This window comes from Candoia aspera, chromosome 1 (genome assembly GCF_035149785.1).
Source record: "Candoia aspera isolate rCanAsp1 chromosome 1, rCanAsp1.hap2, whole genome shotgun sequence".
NCBI lineage: Eukaryota > Metazoa > Chordata > Lepidosauria > Squamata > Boidae > Candoia > Candoia aspera.
In genome coordinates, this window is record NC_086153.1 from 62517428 (window position 1) to 62538027 (window position 20600).

The window sequence follows — 20600 nt, forward strand, 5'->3', positions numbered from 1 at the left end:
TCCCTCCGCCTTAAAAGGGCCTGTTTCGTGAGCGACAGCACCCTCTGATGGTGCTATTGTGAGGCGGTGTCTTTGTTCTTCTCCAGTTTGAAACAATTCCATCTCTTATAATGGAAGAAACCTTTTCAGTCGATTGATTGTAAGAGTTCTCATCTCTTAATATCCACGTATTTGCTTCATATATTTTAAAAACAATGTTTCTAAAGCCCCCAAAACATGTATTCATTTGCATCCGAGTCTGAAATCTCAATTCATATTTTTCCTGTTTGTATGAATGATGCACGGGCGAATTAAAAGGGAATGCTGTTTTTATGATGGCACACATTATCTTCATTTTTTATAAGAGCACATATTAAGAGTTTTTTTAAGCCTAGTTTTCATTCGCGTTCAAATTGCTTTGATTAACGGATTAATAAATTAACAGCACATATTTTTATTTGAAAATAATATTTAATTCATTGGGGTGTGCTCCCAGAAAACTAGGCACTTAAAACTAGATTTGTACAACATGCATGCTGACCTGTGGTTGATTAATTTTTTCAGTTCACACAATACACTGAACCATAAACGAATTTCATGGGCTGGATTTACCTAACATACTAGACTGAAATGTAAATGACTAGCTTGCAGCTCAGTAGGTCATGCAAATCCAGTCTAAGTATTACAGTTATAATAAATTTTAAAATTTGCATCACCTCCAAAACAGAACTGTGGTGTATTCTTCCTTTATTCCATCTTAAATTATCCCTGAAATGCCATACATACCACTGAGTATCTCTACAAAACCCACTTGGTGTTAAAATGTTTGCACTAAAAAAAGGGGGGGGGGATTATAAATGGAAGCCTTGTTCTAATTTAAGGCAAAACTGTTATGAAGCCAGTACTAAAGGAACATCAGAGGGTTTATTTGTTGCTAAGCTGATCTGGTTGGCAATTATAAACCTTAGAAACCCAGCCGTCAGATTTGACGTTTCATTACCTGACTAGGTAACATCATCAGTGTGCAGTGATGTTACCTAGCTGGGCTGGGTCATGAAACATCTGCAAGCAAACAACCAAGCTCAGAGAGCACCAAGAACTCCACAATAACAGAAGAAAATGGATAACTTCAAGACTCTAAAATGAGTAATAAAATAGAGTTTTTGTACATAGCACCTTGCCCATCAGATGCTGTCTGTCTGTCTACTAGTTTCTCATATTATTTTAAAAACAAAAGATGTGGTTAGAGAAAAAGTACATGGGAAAGATTGAAAAATTCTTTTTTCAAAAGTCCAAAGCTTCAAGATCTGAAAGGCTCAGGCTGAAACCTTCACAGAATTTCTACTTTCTATTTGTAATGATAAATAGTTTTATAGTGCATGGCACAGAGAAGTTGGGTTAAAGAATAAATCAGCTGGAAAATGGTTCCAGCGGGGTTCATGGTACGGCTTCGCATCCGTTTTTAATGCTTGCCGCACATCATTGTTGCAATCTGTTCTCCAGTCGGGTAGAAAAAGGATTTTAATCGTGTCGTTTGTATTGTGGGACCCACCGATCTTTCTCTCTTAAGTGAAAGAGAAAGCGATGGGCGGAGATGTTCGGGATTAGCGCCTCCGCCGACCTTTTATTAGAAATGTTCTGCAGTGCCCAGAGTGGGGAATGAAGTCTAAAATGGGGGCTTGCATGTTCTAAGAGCTCAAAAGGAGACGGAAGAGACTTCATTTCGCTCTTCAGTCACAACCTCTGACTTGAAAACCTGGCCCCAAGCACTTCCAAGCATGTCCGGGATCGCTGGAGAAAGCACTCTGTGCGCGTTCAGAGGCGTTCTCTTTTTCTTGCCTTTGGATTCCATGCAGACTTTCTCTGCGGAACGTCCGACTTGCTCGGCAACCACTTCCGATGGCGCGCTCCCTCCAGGAGGAGCTGCCCAAACGGCTTTGGTTGGCATGTCCCAGGGAAGCTGGGACGGACTATTTTCGGAGATCCTTCCCACGCTAGCGCAGGGAGACGGTGCCAGCGGGTGAAGAAGCTTTTTCCAGTAGTTTCTGCGCGAAGCCTCCCGCCTTGCTGGGTTTCGACGGCCGGTTCCCTTTCACTGCCCGCCCTTTTTCCCGCCCTTCCAATGAGAACCTGAAACTCGTGCTATTGTCCACCAGGAGGCGCTCTAACTTCATCTGTCTTCCTCCTTTTTTAAAAGTCAAGTTAGCTGCCTCCTGAATTGATGCTCCGGCGCATGCATCTGCTAGGGAGTCTCCCCTTTGCGTTGCTCCGTCCAGCTCGAACTGCAGAAGCCAGAGGGGCGTCAAGCGCCGGCAGGGCAAGAAGTGCCCCTACATCTCCGGGAGAGAGAAGGGCGTCTCATTTCTCCGCCTCCCCAGTCTTAGTGGTAGCTGTGAGGTTTAATGGGGCACTGTCCGTCTGCCCCCTCTTCAACCTGTGGACCCAGCAGGACAGCTGGATGTCAACCTGAGCCATAAAATAGAGAGGCAAAAGCAAGGAAGAATAACCCTACTTCTTGCTCCTGTCTCTTAAGCAGGGAATTGCACTGAGCTTGGAGCAGCTTACTAGGCAGGCTCTAGTAGTAGGCTGGCTCAGCAGGCCCCGAAGTGCGATGGAAAAGCGAGGCAGGAAATAACAGCACCCTGGCCTTTTCCTCTGCAACAGTGTTTCTCAACCTTAGCAACTTTAAGATGTGGGGACTTCAACTCCCAGATGTGTGAACTTCAACTCCCAGAATTCCCCAGCCAGCCATGCTGGCTAGGGAATTCTGGGAGTTGAAGTCCCCACACCTTAAGGTTACGAAGGTTGAGAAACACTGCTCTGTAAAAAGCAGAGGGTTGCTCTGCCTGCCCTGAGATGCTACCTGTCCTGGAAGTGAAAATATAGTGCCAGTGAAGTTCTGTTTCTAAGTGGTTGGCAACAGTTGTATGCCTATTGCTTAAGTATCCAGAATTATCCACACTGCATGCCTCAGTGTGGCCAGATGCCAAAAGGAATAGGGCTCTTTACTGCAATTTAACAATAGCAGGAAAAGCAACTTCAATAGGTAAATCAAGCTAGTCTGGTTGTGCTGCTGGGTTAAAAATTAAAGCTGGGTGAAATCTGGTCTCCTGCAGGCAAAGGCAGGAACATCTCACTGCTGACATTCTGGTGTTGAAGCAGTGGAAATAATTCCATTATAAAGGCAGTGGGAAAAGATACTCAGGACTAGAAGACAACAGATAGTAAAAGCTTTTGCGGGCATGCCTTTGTCTCCTCCTTCAGTAACTGCCTTCCATGGCTATCTTGTGTTGGTGCGGGGCCCCTTCAGGTGAAGCCTTTCCATGTTTTGCTTTGCAAGTCATGCCTTGGGCCTCACAGGGCCCCTAAAACCTGGTATTTCGGAAACTGGTTCCTACATGGGCATGGCATCAGAGTGACACTGAATAATTCCAAGAATTTCAGCTAGCATGAGCAGGTAACGTAGCAGCTTTCAGCTGCTTGTCCCATAAATGCAGTAAAGTTGTGGCATTTTGCCTACTCTGACACCATTTTGTTTACTCCATGAGATAATGCTGAGTGCTACAGCCACTTGGAACAGTTATGGTGGGGGTACAGCAAACCTATAAGCCCAGTAACGCTCTGTCCAAAATAGCCCAGCTGGCCAGTTGGTGGCTGGAGTGCCAGGAACTTCATCCCAATACTCCAAATTACAAATACTTTAGTTGGATAAACTAATAGGAAGCACTCAGGGTTAAACCAAACTCACTTAAGTTCACTATCACATAATAATGGGACTTTATGCATAAAAGGGTCAACATATCTACAACCAATTTTTTTTCACATGGATTTTGCATATTCAGGTACTGGAACTAAGTATGGAATAAAGAATCCCAGTATTTTCCAGGGTAGAATAACTCAAGAGCTGAGGTCTGCAATGTGTTGATCGAAGTAACCAAGTTTTAAGAAATGCACAGTAATGATTTGGAAATTGTGGAAAATTAAATCTGCCTTTCCAGAAGGCCATTATACTTTACAAAGGGAACATCACAAACAGCATCTCTGTAAGAAGTCACTTAATGGCTTGAAAGAATGTCAATAAATTTAAATAGAAATTTAAATTTAAAACATAAATCAGCCTTGGGTTAAAGTAATCTTAATTCCTCTCTTTATATCAAGATGCCCACTTCCAAATTAGGCCACTCTCTAAAAACTTGCATTAAAAAAAAGAAAAGAAAAAAATCATGGGGCTCCAGCTAGCTCGCTAATTTTCACAGGTATCACTCTGTCATTGCAGAGGTGGTGCCATATACAGGAAAAGCAGTAATGCTTGTGGCCAATAAAATCACCAAAGGAACAGTCATTATTTGAATACCTTTCATAAATTCCCCGAGATTATTTCCTCTGTAAGGCAAAAAAGTCTGCAAGGTGCAATGGCTTCCTAAATATTCCATTAACTGCTTTGAAGAAAGATGTGCGATTGTGTGCCAGCACTGAAGTAGAAAAGGCCTGTGATTAAGCTATCCTAACAATTGATGTAGTTCTATATTTTTAGTGTCATGTTTAAAAAAGGTGACTGTAAGCCTAACAGATATTCTGGCATTTTATTTGAAATCTCCAAATTTCTGCCTAGTGTAAACACTTCAGAACCAGTAATGATACTGCTGTCTTAATTCAAGAACAATTGGCGACTGAACAACAAATAAAGGTGGTGTATTATACTTCTTACTATTTGGGGCTTGTCAAACCATTTTAATGCTTTACGGCAGGCCTAATTTGCTTTGGATTTTATATATTTCATATATTGGCCAGGTACTGGCCAATCAACCAGACATCGTGGTAGTAGACAAGGATCAGAAGACAGCAGTGGTGATAGATGTAGCGGTGCCAAGTGACAGCAACATCAGGAAGAAGGAGTATGAGAAGCTGGAGAAGTACCGGGAGTACCTGAAGGAGGAACTAGAGGATGTGGAAAGTGAAGGCCAAAGTGGTCCCAGCGGTGGTAGGGGCACTTGGGGCTGTGACCCCCAAGCTGGGAGAGTGGCTCCAACAGATCCCAGGAAGAACATCAGAGCTCTGTCCAGAGGAGTGCAGTGCTAGGAACAGCCAAGATACTGCGCAGAACCCTCAAACTCTCAGACCTCTGGTAGAGGACCCGGGGTTGAGGATGACACACACCACTCGTAGGGGTGAGAAGGGAATTTTTAAAAATTATATATAACCAGTAGATGGCGCTTCAGGTCCACTTCTGCCTTCAGGGGGGAAAAAGTCAATACTGTATTAAGCATATGCAACTGATTATTTGTTTGTTTATATTTTTATTTTTATCCTGCCTTTATTATTTTTATAAATAACTCAAGGCAGTGAACATACCTAATACTCCTTAGGGTGTACATACCTAATACTTTTAGGGTGTTGAAAATGATCTGAGTGAAGAATTACTTTCTTTTAATATGATTGATCTTTGCTGTATTCCCATATGAAGTGGACCTTTATAATTAACAATATTAAATACTTTAAATACAAAGTAACTTTACAGCTTCAAACAATACAAAAAAAATTTACCCTTTATTTGTCACAACCTTTCTTAAAAAAAAAATTGCCATTTTTAAACAGAGTTCAAATACACAAATCCTGAGTTTCGTAAATTCATCAAGAAACACAGAAAACTGCCTGAAGATTGCAGGGGCTCTGAACAACCAGGTTTGGGAATGATCCATTCATCATTTGCATTATGCCGAAGATTTCATGAGCTCATTTATCAATGCTCCTAGAGCCAGATCATGCAAAACCTTGGAAAAGAAACATGGAGGGCCTTTAGAAGAGGGGGCATATACAGTCTGTATATAATACTCTTCAATTCGCAAAGTAACCAGTAATTCATGGCCCCAACTGGATGCCTTTGTTGTCCAGACTACTTATGTTGTGGGAATAGCCAAGGCCCACTTTCTATCACCTGTCTGCAAGTAATAGTTGTTGAGGTTCTGGCCTAATTCTGATGTCCACAAACCATGGATCTTGGAGGCTTGAACATGCAGCTGAAGAGAAGGACTGCTTTTCCATGGAGGGCATGTCATCTGATGAAGAACATTCTTGGGTGCAGCAGCTCTTTCAATGACTTGCCTTTGGAGGGTAGAGCAGACACTAATGAAGTGTGAAAACCCCAACAAATTCATAGGAGCAACTGGAAGGCTGGGAGGTTGGACTGGGAAGAATTCTCTTTTGCTAGACAGTGTGAAGCAGAACACATCAAATGAATGTAAGTTGTTCATAGCTGGTGCTGGTAAAGGGGTTTGTGTGTGACGGGGGGGATGTTATACCCAAGGAGAAGCTGGCCATTTGGATAGTAAGAGAAGCCCTGCTCCAAGCCAAGAGGTATTAAGGCAGCAAGGTCTCAGGAAGCAGGCAAGAAATCCTCCATGGTGCTATGAGTCTACTGCTCCTCTGCCCATAGATCCTACGGGGTATCTTCTTTAGATTGCATATTTGAGGGGAAAGGATAAGATGGCACCCAAAGCCAGACCCAAGGAGAGAAAGAAGGCCATGATGGCTCCAGCAGTTTCCGCCTCATGAGTTAGCACCATCCTAGAAGGAAAAACAAAAAACTTATCAGCTCAGTGCAGCATTCAGCCATCCAAGTATCAGTTGCTTTCCCTTCTTTAAAATTCATTCATCTCAAGCAATACTTACTTGGGTCCAAAGCACATGCAGAGGCTGGCCAAGTAACCATTGGAGATGGAGAATAACAACATGAAGACCAGGTACCAGGCATCATGAGCAAAGATGACCGGCAGGTTATGACGGGGCTGCACGTTACACAGCATGAAGAGGGGAATGAAAATCAGACGGATAATCACCATGAAGGGTAGCAGGCAACTCTCCTTTCCAGGCTGTGGGAGGTGAAGAACAATAATATATTATATCAACATTAGTAATTGCTGTGATAAAAAAGGGGACTGGAAAATTATAAACAGAACCCAAAATTTGTCCATATTGCTCAAAAGTCTTCTCTGCCCCAGTGTAATAAATAAATAAATAAATACTGGCAACATATATTAACAATTCACTGCTGTAGATTAAGTGTAGATTTCCCCTTCCAGTGTTACGTATTAATAATTTTGGCCCACTTCTATGCTCAAATAATCCACAATTCTTATTGTCTTGTTATGAGGTACAGCCAAAATTTTATCTTTAACACATAATGATAAAACCAGAGCCATACTAATGCTAACCAAGAATATGGCAATAATAGGACATATTTATATTCCAACTCCTGAATTGCACCTTCAAGAGCAAGACAACTGTAAGCAACTCTTTATACATTTTATGTGAAATATCCAGTATACACAAAATACTTTTTCTCCTCTATTAGCCTCTTTAAAGATCATAGGAGATTATTTTCACAAGATATAAAGCAACTCTCCACTAGCTAATCGGGACAGAACATTCAAGCTTGATATTCAGAGGATGCATAACTAACTACTTCCTATAAAAACAGATTCCCTTGGCAGGGAATTTTCACTGTACAAATTAAAATTACCTGTTGGGAAAGATTTATCACTTGGCATTTATTTTAGCTTCTGTTAGTGATGGGAATAAAAGACTTCAGAATTCAGTTGCTCTATATACTCAACTTAAGCATTATTACCCGATCCATTATTACTTGATCCAAATCCTTGCAAGTATTGGAATCACTTTGAACCCTGCATCTAATGCCACAAGAAGTATATGGAAAACACTGGGTTGCATATGTAATTTTAACACCTTTACCCATGAAAAGCTTACAGTATGAGAGGAGCACAGCTTAAAAATGGCAGATAAATGTTTTGTAAGTAAATTGGGCTTCTTGTAATATTACTTTGGAGCAATGCAATTCTGAGGAAACCATTTCTAGGTATTTTTCATAGCTGAAAAACCAGTTTGGTTTATCTCAGAGTGCTGGTTGGCAGTTCACTCAAGTCAGGCATTTGTTATTTAACGTGTTTTGTCTAAATGAAGGTTCAAGTGGTTGCAAAAATGAATTAGGGCTCTTAGGCCATAAAAGCCCTTGAGTAGTTGGATAATGCATTAATCTGGTTTTCACACCAACTGGAGGTTGTGTTTTTAATTTTGGAATTGTTCACTGGCAAGAAGAACTTCACATACTTCTTTGTCACAGCAATCTTAACTTTAGGAAATAACCAGGAGAGCGGAACCTAATATTATAAAATTGGGCATTTTTTTCACTAACTTCCATGCACCCAATATTTATTTATTTTGATCTCAATCCTTTTATATTTCTGGCTTGGGAATAACTTTTCTATCTGGAGCAGGGTGGGTCTATGTTTGCCTGTTTGTAGACAGGTAAGTGCAAATGGAGTTTTCTCAGGCAACAGCAGAATTGGAAATGAAGCATCCTGTGGATTACAGATGGTTGGTGGAGGCAACTTTTTTGAATGCTTCTCCAGATTTTATTCTGCAACTACATGCAAATCAAAATTGTGCATCAAGGAGAGAGGCTGTAGCTCAGTATGTTCCCTGTTATTTTGGTTTCTATTTACATGGAGTTCTTCCAAGTAGGTGGGCATTCAAATGAGTTCTAACACTGGAGATCAAGGTGCTGCAATCATTCTACCACCTCCTCCCTTTCCCAACTCACTGTGCTACATGCCTCAGCCAGAACTCAACCTTGTTACATGGAGGGCTTTTGATTAAAAAACCACAACAGTAAGTGCTTGAAAGTGGTGAGAGCTGCCGTTCCTTGATCAGAAAGGAAAAACAAGATAAATGGCCCATACAGTTTTGCTTGCTTCTCTAGGTATCAGGAACTAACAGTAAAGAAAAAATAACAGTGAAAATATGAGGGTTTTTTTCTGAAGAGAAACATGAAAGGACACATCTATTTATGTGATGTCATTTAAAATTTTTATTATTTTATTAACTAGATTTATAAGGCTGCCCAACAAACAATGGGACTCTGGGCAGTGTACAGCACATTGAGGGAAGAATTTTTTAAAAAAAATTCCTTCTCCTAAATTTTATCATTTTATTACTCTTTGTGAGAAATAATCTGACAGTTCTCTTTGCAAATACCTACTGTCTCCCTCTCTTTCTCAACTGTGTGCGTGAGTGTGTGATAGGTAATGTCTGAACAGTTTTTGCAAATACTAATATTTATTGTATTTAGTTTATTGATTTGTTTCTGCTGGCTTTATGTTTCAGGAACTACTTTTAGTACAGTATCTAATTCAAATTACACATCAGAAAACTGTGTTCCTCACACATTCTTGGGTTCTGGATGGCTACAGACCTGGGTCTGCCAGCCAAAATACCACTGGCCATACCCTATAATCATAGAAACCTGGTAGAAAGAGCTGTCCTGGCTGCTTTGTAGAGCTTAGACCAGGGAGCTGGATGTTGTGGCTTTCTCGACTTCTTCACTCATGAATATACTTCCTTCAAATCTACTTCCTCCACACCCACACTCCTCTATATTTGAGCAAAAACTACCAATTGAAAGGACAGCTGTTCCTCTGTCCTGGGTCACTGACAGAGAAAAAACACTGAGCAATCATTCCACAAACCCAGCAATGAACCAATAGGAAGGGGGGAAAAAATCCTAAAGAAAACAACTGTAAAACTCACCCAAACAAACAAGATACTCCAAAAAAACTTGTTCTTTCCTCAACTTTTGCGAGGGGACAGTGCAACCCTAGATCATTTCTCACTTAGCCCTTCAGAGGACTTGCTAGTCAGCCTTCTTGTTCCTATCTAGGTCACATTTCAGCTCATTCAGCCTGCCAAAGAATGTATTTCTAGCATGGCTAGCAGTTTAAATCTAAGCATTATCCCAGTTTAGCTGTTCAGAGATTTCTCTTCGGGATATGTCAGAACTGGAGCCCTTTCTGGATTCAGATCCCATGCTTTATCAGTAAGCTGTTGGGGAAGGTCACAGCTTACTGATAAAGCATGGGATCTGAATTCAGAAAGCTCCTGATTTACCTGAAATCTTGGAAACTTAACGGCTGGTCAAAGTAGATGTTACAACTGCTACGAGCCTCTAATAGCATAAAGCTATAATCTAACAGTCTTTGGGATAGCAGGGTTATAGAAGAGTGGAGTTGACCCCGTGGGACTAGGTGGTCTGACTCAGGTTAAAGGTAACTTCTTGTCAACAAAGCATTTATGCCAACCTCATCATTTCACACAAGATCGTAAGTAAACTTTATCTGATTTATTTTAACTAATCGAGTAGCTACCTCAGCCACACATATTTGCCCTCTAAACTGTGGAAATGTTTTGCCCTCTCCTGTAACATACTGTTTGGCTCTCTTACGATGGTCATCTATTAGGTCTAATGACATCTTTCTGCGGGGTGCAAACCTAATTATGTCACATTGACTTATATATGTTTATCTGAAGAATAATGACTTAAATTAGCTAGTTTGGAATAGGAATAAAGTAATTCTTATCATATCCTAACCTCCCCCCCCAAAAAGAAAAAAAAGTAGGCTCTGTTACAAAAATCAGAGTGGCATGGCCAAACATATTTCAGGCTGTTAGCTCCAATTTAACTCAGTATTTGTCACTGACTGGGCAATAAGACTCCTGAGAACAGAGACTTTCTGAGGTTTTACCTGATTAAAAATAAAAATAGCCCTATTCCTTCTTGGAGCTGGATAACCAGGGACTCACTTAGATGTTAACAAGTGGGTAAAATGCCCTATCTCTCCTTCGTCTCCCATGTGTGACAAACAAAACAAGCCTTTTTGCCAAATGAGAAGGCAGCAGGAAGAAGGGCGAGACCGCAGAAAGGAAGGATCTGTGTGGCTCACCAGCCTCAAACCTCCCACCCATCACCTCTGTGGAGTCAAACTTTCCACAGAACTCTTTGGCAAACATACTTTATGCAAGCCCATCCTTCTCTATGGGATAAGCCTGAAAGGCTGGGCAGGAGGGAGAGCAGCCAAGACAACTGATCCCAACACGAAGGGAGAAAGTGAAACTGCGTTTGGTTTCCTGCTGAAGTGTACTGACTTAAACAAGTTGCCCTATTGTTGTACACTGACAACTGCTTAAACAGTCTTATTAATATTATGCTGAAGTCATTAGCCTGAAAGCTAAGGGCTGACATACTGTTTCAAATGCTGAGCTGTGGGACCTTGTTTCCTGAAATGCATTTCTCTCAGCCCCCAGGAGCAAGGTTTTTGGCTTCTTTATACTCATCCAAGACCTTGGGTTGCTCTGTAACATTCCTTTTTCAGCCCCTCATCTGTATAGTATCCCTATGCTGCTAGACAAGCTGCTAACTGTGAGGTAGTGAGCGTGGGATTATTGACTGGAGGTGCCTTCACCCAAGTCAAATAGATGAGAGGAAAAAACAGCACATATTATTTGGGTCAAGCAAAATAAGTGATCCTTGCCTTTTTCCTTCTTCCACTGTTACTCATGTCTCTAGTTAATTAGACTACCAGACTTAATTTTCTCCTTTAATCATTTGTCTCCATTGCCTGCTTGAAGTATTTTCCTTCTCCCTCATTCCTTCTTATGACTCCTTTTTATGATTCCCAGAAATTTGTCTGCTTAAGACTTCTCTCTGCAGCTAAGATGACTTTCTGTGGCATCTTTACAGTAGAAAATCACACCCTTGGTAAAAAGGTAAAGGTTTCCCTTGACGTAAAGTCCAGTCGAATCCGACTCTAGGGGGCGGTGCTCATCTCCGTTTCTAAGCCTTGGAGCCGGCGTTGTCATACCCTTGGTATTCTTTCATTATTTGGATTTTCTTTCCATTTGCTAGTAAGCAACTTTAGGGTCTGTCTCATGCCTCTTCTTACTTCTTTCCTTTTTGCTGCTGTGAGTACAGTTTGAGAATATAATGGCCACTAGCATCTGTTATTCGGAGGTACGCTCAGAATATTCTACCATCTTTCTTCATGGAGCTTCTATGCAGCTCACCTGGCAATAAGCCACTGACAGATCTGTCTTCTTTTCTTTGTGCCTCATATTTGTGCTTCATATTTGCCTCATATCTGCAGTAAGCAACATGAAGCAACTTAAGCCAGGCTCATCTGAAATGGCTTCAACAGGGCCGCTGTCCTTAATAGAACCACTTTTCCTATTTTACCATATAGAGTTGTGACATCAACTGCCTCAGTTGGTGGAAAAATACTGAACAAATGTACCATCCCTCCTCAGATCCCTCCACATTTTTCCTCAGAATTCTGTTTCAAAAGAACATGTTTTTTTTTTCTTGATCTTGGCTCAGAAGACATGTCTGAACTTTAGGAAGGGTGGATTAGCTGAGTACTGCAAATGCCTGGCTTCCCTATACTCACCCAAACACAGACAGCTGTGAGGCTCCTTCCTGCCCAGTCAAAGATGTTAAACACCAGGAAACAAGCAACTGGGATGAAATAGGCAACTGAAGAAAGAGTAATAAAGAAGTGTGGTCAGTCCCAGGACTGGATCTCTGCCTGCTACAATGGGGCAATATTGAGATGACTTTAGCTAGGCTCAGGCAAACAGTATACTGTAGCTCACTCTCTTCCATCTTCCTCAAACAAGTAATATAATGATACAGAAAGGAATGAGTATTCTATAGCCAATATAGGGACTTTTATCAAGTCATTACTGTAGCACTTGTGAATAATATGAGGACAGACATGGGATTAAAAGAGCACCTTACATGTTAGTCTGGGTAGTCTAAGAATTCCTTTAAAATGTTCCCTTTTGGTTTGATCTGTTCTGGAAAGTCAAGCTGCAAAGCCTGCTCGGTCTTCAAAAGGATGTGTGATCCCATAACTTCTCAACATGGATTTTTTTCTAACAGACTTGTACCAATCCTGAATTCTTCTTCAATCCTACTCTGTATTATCATTACTTCTCTAGCCCATCCAACACCATCATAGCTATTTCTTACTGACTCTACTCACAATGCCCAATTAATATAGTGATTATGATGTTTTAATTCTTTATTAAATCCTTACAAGTACCAACCAGTATATTGTAAAACGTGTGGAGCTGGACAGTATAAAAATGCTTGTAACTTGATTAAATTAATAAATAAAATGCCTATAAAGTCTGTTGTGGGATAATAAATGACATAACTGTACATGAGTGTGGGCAGAGCAACCCTCCCCCGCAAACCAGGAAAACAAACAAATTGTGTCTAAATTAGATGTGGAAAATTAAATAGGAAGAGTCTATTTAGTTTTCAAACCTGTCTCCCTACTCTAGTTTCTGTATTTTCCTAACAACTTTGTGCCACAGCCTACCTTTCTCTTCCATGTCCTCCCACTTTCCAGACTAAACTTGCCCATACTTCATCATCATAGTGAGGCTCCTTCAAAAGCAGATGGCAAATAAAGTTACAGGCTAAGCAGACTGCCAGGAGACACTCTGTAAATTGATCTAGGCTTTCCAGAGGAAGTCTGAGTTACAAGAGAAACCATTTGTGAACTCTTTGCACATCTCTGTAATCTTGCAGTACTGTGACTTACAATGTGGTCTGAACTTTATATAGCTTCTATTAACAGATTCTAAGACTCTAGTTAAATTAAGAAAAAGTGGTATGCATAGACCACCTGGATGAGCCAGCAGGCTACTGGAACAATATTCTGTGAACAGATGAGATGGAAAGTGAAACTTTCATTATTTAGAAACATGTTATTTGGAGAAAACAAAACCCAACAAAAGAACTTCATCTCAACTGTGAAGGAAGGCAATGGGAATATCATGATTTGGGGCTACTATGCAGCCTCAGTCAGGACCTAGATGTATCACAATGATAGATAACAACAATGGATTCTGGATTATACAGGAAATATCAGAATACCTGTCCATGAGTTGAAGCTTAAATGAATGTGGGTCATGCAGCACAACATTAATCTTAAACACACAAATAAATCTATAGCAGAATGGCTGAAGCAGAAGAAATTTCATGTTTTGGAATGTATGAGTCAAAATCCTGACATTAACATAACTGAATTGTTGTGATACGAAATGTGAGAAGTTCAACCCAAAATGTCAATGAACTGAAGCAGTTTCATAAATGAACGGTTTTGCTTGTTCTTTGTTTAACCAATTTTTTATTAGTGGGACTTGGAGATCAGATTACACTGTCATACTACTGCAGGATTACAAATAGTTCTAAAGGTTCACAAACCTTGTCTCATCACTGTAGATCTTAATCACTTCCAAGAGCCAAGTTTAGCTTACCCCAAAGTGTATTTTCTCCAATAGTTGGCTTTACTGCAACAGTGATAGCTGGGAAGACTCCAATTGTAACAGTAAAAACTAAGCAGACAGAAATAGCCATAACCCATATCTAGGAGAAAGAACATATAAGCAAAGGCAAATACAACCACAGAATTCCAGGTAACATTTTTTGAAAAAACAAATACAGAACAGAATACTAGGGTGTGAAAAAGATCCATGCCCCAATCAAGTACCTTTTTGAAGATGCTGAGGACTGAAGATTTGTGGCTGGAGGAATGGAGATCTCCATTCAAAGAGTGGTTTCGTTCAACACCATTAACTTCATCTATGGACCGATGAAAAAGATAATTTTGACAAAATGAACTTTTAATACATATATTTTGCAGAAACTAGGACTGAACATTTATTATTGAGCCAGTATTGTCTTTATTTTTCACTAACCCCATTCCAGTCCTGGACCCAATTTAAAATGCTGATTTTAAGTTATAAAGCTTCATGATTCAGGGCCACAGTATCTGAAAAAGTGCCTCTTCCCCTATATGCCTACCCATGACTTAGGTGTCAGTGAGGTCTGTGCTCCAAGTGCTTTCACATACTGAACTGCAAGTAACTATGTCTGAATTGTCCTCAGTCATAAAATGTTGTTTCCAGAGAAGTTGGCCTGGAATCTGTTTGGTGAAAGGCCAAGATATTTTTTGCTTTCTTAAATGCTTCCAATTGCTATTTTAAAGTGGTTTTATCTGCATGAAGCCATTTTAGTCACTGCTGCCTGTTATATTTTAGTCTTTGCTGTTTCTTATGTGAGTATGATACTTGTACAAAAAAAATGTCTTGGATGGTTGACAGCAGAAATCAGAATGAAATGTTTGGTTCAGCGGAGAGCATGAGGGGAACTTAATGAGAATAGACAGATCGTAAAACCCATTACTGCATTTCAATAAATTATTTTTCTAAAAATGTGTTATTGAGAGATTGCCTAAATAAATAGTTCATTTTTTTTAACCACTGGCCTTCTAGTCTGGTTGTATTCAAAGGTCAGTACATCTCCTCTCACACATGACCTTTGAAGGGCAACAGCATGGGCTAGAAGAGAAAAATCCTACTATTCTTTATTGCTCACTAGGTCCTGGCAGCTGGTTATTCTGAAGAGCACTAGATGAAGGTATTACTGGTGGCACATCTTATAAGAAATCTTATGCTAGGTCATCAACATATGTGGATTTCACTGGATTTTATTTTATCTTGCTAACTTTAGAAAAAACTATAGGACAATTAATACATTGAATAAAGGGAATAAATGTATAATAAATTCAATGTATAAGGGAATAAAAATAGGCTACAGCTTTTGATTGCTTTGAGGTTCTGATGAGGACCCCACATGCATTAAACCAGAGATTTGGTACCTATGACCTTTGATTTATTGCTGATCTGCATCCCTTACCATTAGTCACAATATTACTTGTAATTCAGGAATACCTGACACGCCACTGCTTCTCCACCCTGTATTAATGAACATGAATACACTTCCCTTCTTTCCATACTCTCTTCTCTGGCTTTTACCTTTCTTAATGAGATCAACTTTTGTTTCCATCTCAGCCTGAGTCACAGAAGTTTGATACTCTCTCTTATTCTTCATGGAATAAAAGCAGAAGAAATCCTGTGGAAATAGTAAGATACTGAGCAGGTGGTATAAAAGGAAGATGAAACAGCAACCAAAAAACAGGTTGTGGCTGGACAGTGGGAACTCTTCTGAAACAAGCTGAACTATCTTCTGACTTATCCATACCTATCAGTGAGGACTGAATGAAGAGCCCAGCTACCTTTGCCAAAGGGTGCTTGCATGGCAGGAGACTTCCCAACTTGCCCACAACTTCAGCATATTCAGGTCTACTTTCAGGAAAAACGATCTTACCAGATGAGGCAACATGATATAGGAGCCAATAGCTATCATGATCACAACACAGGCTGTGATGAAGTAACCAAAGGCGCTTTCTTCTAGTTTGGAACCACCTGAAAAAGATTTAAAGAGGAGTGGCAGCCCTTTCCTTGGTGATGGGTGGCTTCTGAACAAACCTCTTGCTCTCTGAAATATCAGAGGCTGCCTGTAAGTGACATACAGTTGTACATCAGAGACAATTTACAGCCTGCCTTGGAAGCCTTATGGGTTGAAAGGTGTGGCGTAAACCAAAATAATCAATATGTAATACTCACTGGCAATAGCACAGATCATGGCTACAGCTGCGAATGTCCCTGCGAGGCCCTGCCCACTCATAATAGGTGCTGTGTAACTGGCAGGCAGGAGCCCTGCCAATCCAAAGAGGCTGCCTTGGAGAATGGCTCCAAAGGCTGTCCGAAAAAAAGACAGAAAAACATTTAAAAGGTAATGGGAAACAGATCTGATCCAGAGAAAGGAAGTACTATAACTGAACCCAATGCGGAAGGGCAGGAGATTGTCTGGATGTAGCTTATATCACCATAGCTAGCACACCACATTCAGCATTGATGGGAAACAATGCTTCTATCTGCTCTTGCACATTCTCCTACTGGCAAAAATTGAATCTGCAAGAATTATATTCTTCCCACTTCAACAGAATGCTCAATGCTAAAAATGTCTAGTTTCTCAGAACATTGGTAAAGGTGAAGTATTGCACATCAGAGACAGAATGTGTTTACCTATGTGTATACATGTATCTGTGAGCCTGAAAAAGGTGTGGCTGCTTTAATAATTCATATACATATGCGTGTGTGTACACATACATAAACACACAACAGAACTTCACTTACAATTGATTAGGACTATCTTGACCATGGTAATGATGAAAAAAGGCAAAGGCTCCATTGGGACCTTGACTAGGACAGCTGTAACCATGAAGACCAAGAAGATGGCAGCCAAACTAGATATGATCCGTACTTGCTGAGGAATCCTAACAAATGGGGAAAGATAGAGAAAAAAACTCATTGGCTTTCTAAAATCATAATGAAATCTAATTAGTTCTATTGAGATAAAACTTCAACCAACAGATAACCTGTTTTTACATATGTAAGCACAATCTGAAATAGCTTTTCCCAACCTGGACATCCTCCAGATGTGTGATCTTCAATTCTCAGAATGCTCAGCAATGGTCATGTTTCAGGGAGTTAAAGTACACACATCTGGAAGCACTCATGTTGGGGAGCTAATCTAGACAGACCCATCTTGAATTTGTGAATGTAAATGAAGAGAATTTTTTAATGTATCTATGAATTTTCTGTTGCATTCTGTTTCGGTTATGATATAAGCAATTGCTTCCATTTATGTAAAACTAAAATAACTCTTAGAAAAATTGAACTAACTATCTACTTCAAAAACCTAAAGACAATACAGCAAAGTAAAACAATTTATTTTTGTATTTAGATACTGTACTCCTACAACTGTTCTGGGTCACATATATGGAAATAAATCAAATGCTTAGAGTAGCCTCATAAATCAGGACAGAAAGTAAAGTTCTTTTCTCACTGAGAAGATCAAAACTGACCTAGTCTGAATGTTGCCACTGTGCTGGGAATCAAAGGACTCAGAGGGAGATAGGTCTGGAATTTTCATTTTGGAAAATCTATAAAGATCATACCTCTGGTGGAGAAAGGAGTTAAGGCAGGTGAAGATGAGTAGAGCCAACATGGAACACAGTGTCATCGCATTATTAAATATGGACTGCAAGTACGAGTGATGAACTTCATTCTTCCCTGTGACATTCATTTTAACATGATTGTATGAGTCCTGCAAGTGGTTAGAAAGGGGTCAGAATTTGCAAATTATTATTATTATTATTATTATTTAGATGTATATGTCCACCCATCTCACAAAGAGACTCTAGGAGGATAACACAATATGAACATCAAAATTGTCATGGCCAGCTCAGACTCAGAAGATGAAGAAGAGTTACAGGAGGGTCATCAGCCTGAGGGGGCTCAGCTGGAAGAGTCACAGGCAGGGAAAGCAGCATTGCCTAGCAACTAGGAGAGGCAGTTATCGCTGACCTGAGAAGATGAAGAGGCGGAGCTAACACCTCCCCCCAATGCAAGGGCTCATCACAAAGAGAGGTGGGCTGAGCAAAGGTGCTCAGCAAGACTATTGGCCAGAAAGAACCCCCTCCCCACCAGACGAACAAATCCAGGTCACCCCGTCCCTATATAAGTGGAGCCGTGTGCCTCGCAGATCTATTGGCAACAACTCTCCATTTACCTCACAACTGTGTTCTTCAACTCCTTAGCCTGCCTTCTCAAGTACTGACCCTGGACCCTCATACCTGACATGGATATACCAATATGCCCTAATTGCTTGCACTGCTACATTCTGGACCAACTGCAGATTCTGGATGTTCTTCAAGGTTAGCTCAATGTAAAGTGCATTGCAGTATCCACTGGGAGGTGGTAAGTGACCATGTAGAGTGCCTCCTGATTCAGGAAATGGTGCAATTGGTACACAACATGAAGTTGTGCAAAAGCCCTCCTGGCCATGGCTGCCAGCAGCTTCTTGAACAGCATCCATGAGTCCAGGAAGACCCCCAGATTACACACAGTTCTGTCTGGGATAATGCAATCCCACCCAGAACTAAAGATGGAAAATACCAGATCCAGGGTGCCCTAAAAACCAAAGCTATTCAGTCTTGCTAGGGTTTAGCTGAAACCTCTTCTTCCCCATCCAGACCCCACAGCTTCCAGACATGAGACAGATTCTCTACAGCATTGTTTGGCTGACCAGGGCAGAGATGTACAACTAGATATCATCGGCATGATAATGGCATCTCACCCTATACCACTGAATGATCTCACCCAGTAGTTTCATGTAGATGTTAAATAAGACTGAGGAGTGCATTGAGCCCTGAGGAATTGCACAAAGGAAGAGGAATGGGCTCAACCCCCCCAATCAACACCAATTGAAACTGACCCCAGAGGAAGGACGAGAACCAGCTCAAGATCATGCCCCCATCTCCCAACCCCAGAGCCAATCCAGGATACCATTATTGATGGCATCAAAAGTTGATGAAAGAGCAAGGAGATCAAAGATGTTATCTCCATTTTGCTCCTTCCCAGGTCATCCACAAACATGATCAATGCTGTTTTGGTTTCACACCCATACCTGAAACCTGACTGAAAGGATGCCAGATAATCCATTTCCTGTAGAGCTTTCTGAAGCTTCAGCATGACTACTGTGGAAAATATGTGCAAGCTAAAGAAAGATGCTTGTACCTCTCTGATGAGCAAAAGGGACTACAGCATTTAGAAAAGAAGACCAATTTAGGTCCTTGACTTTTACTCTAGACTTCAATGGAATCTTTCCCAAGTATTCTGGAATCTTTCCCAAGAATCTTGTGGCACACCTTTTTCCTAGTTAAAAATTAAAAGCACCTACTTACTTACTTACTTATTTATAAATTTATTCACCGCCCATCTCCACCTCATGGGGGACTCTGGGCGGTTTACAATAATTTTTTTTCTGTTATGTTCAAAACAGTTTTATGTCTATTTATTGACTTATACCTCCCTTTCATCAGCCTCATAGAAAGAAGCAAGCACCTTTTTCTGAGTGTCATGTTCATCGTTCCAATGGTTTGCATACATCGTAACGTTTTGCATGTCATGTTTCTGATCCGTGTCTATCACCTGCGGGGGGGGAATTCCAGCCCTGCCAGGCTGTTATCTTTGCGTTACCCTGAAGGAATGTGCGTTTGGGTTATGACATGTTTTCAAGGTTACTTTCCCAGGCAGATGTGTGACGCTTGCCGATGCTGGGAGGGGGTGGTTGAGATGTTGGGGTGGGGGCGGGATCGGTTTGGAGGCGAGGGTTTTTAGTTTGTATTTGGCGCGCTTTTGCTTATTCTCAGCTTTCTTCGTATTTGCATACTATCCTTTCAATAAATCAGTTTTATTCACTAAACTCTGGTGAGACTGACTTCGTTGGGATAAGGCAATCATTACATAAAGCTGAGAATCATCAAAGAAATCTATCCCGCTAGCCCCTAGCCAGGTTACCTGTGACAGGGAGCGCTAGCGATGTCTCTACTACGAGAAGCCAAGTGGATTGAAGAGGAACCGGACACCATGGCGGTGTGGGTGGCCCGGAGTGCCTGTGCGGAGAGGGCGGCCCGCCGAGAATAGCTGGGGCTACAACCCGGCGAGCAGGTGGTAACGTCGGAAACGGCGGGCACGTCAGGGGCCGAATATAGAACGGGGGACGAGGACGAGGACTCCGCTGTAGGGAACGCCCAAGAGGTCCGGAAACCAGGACCTCCGTTGTCACCTACAGTGGTAGTGGTAACCGGTGCGGCTGAAGAATTGGTCACCCCCGCGCGAATGAAGGCTTTGGAGGAGAAGTTGGAGTCTTTGGCGGTAATGCTAAGGGAAAACCGTGGGAAGTCGGGGTCGGCTGAGGGAAGACGAAAGGGCGCTAGGGATCAGAGCGCTAA

The 20600-nt window shown here is 41.2% G+C and overlaps 1 protein-coding gene across 2 annotated transcripts in view; it reads right to left on the minus strand.

Annotated features, from left to right (window-relative positions):
- Positions 1-5385: 5385 nt before the first annotated feature.
- SLC29A1 (solute carrier family 29 member 1 (Augustine blood group)) overlaps positions 5386-20600 on the minus strand; it is an 84102-nt gene continuing 68887 nt past the window's right edge. For both annotated transcript variants that reach the window (XM_063305064.1, XM_063305054.1), the window contains exons 5-14: positions 17763-17911; positions 16939-17078; positions 16366-16500; positions 16067-16164; positions 15715-15811; positions 14388-14479; positions 14155-14263; positions 12273-12358; positions 6649-6848; positions 5386-6543 (exon numbers count right to left, since the gene is read on the minus strand). In XM_063305064.1, the coding sequence (XP_063161134.1) occupies positions 6432-6543; positions 6649-6848; positions 12273-12358; positions 14155-14263; positions 14388-14479; positions 15715-15811; positions 16067-16164; positions 16366-16500; positions 16939-17078; positions 17763-17911 (1218 nt within the window). In that variant the 3' untranslated portion in view covers positions 5386-6431. The remainder of the gene's footprint in view (positions 6544-6648; positions 6849-12272; positions 12359-14154; positions 14264-14387; positions 14480-15714; positions 15812-16066; positions 16165-16365; positions 16501-16938; positions 17079-17762; positions 17912-20600) is intronic.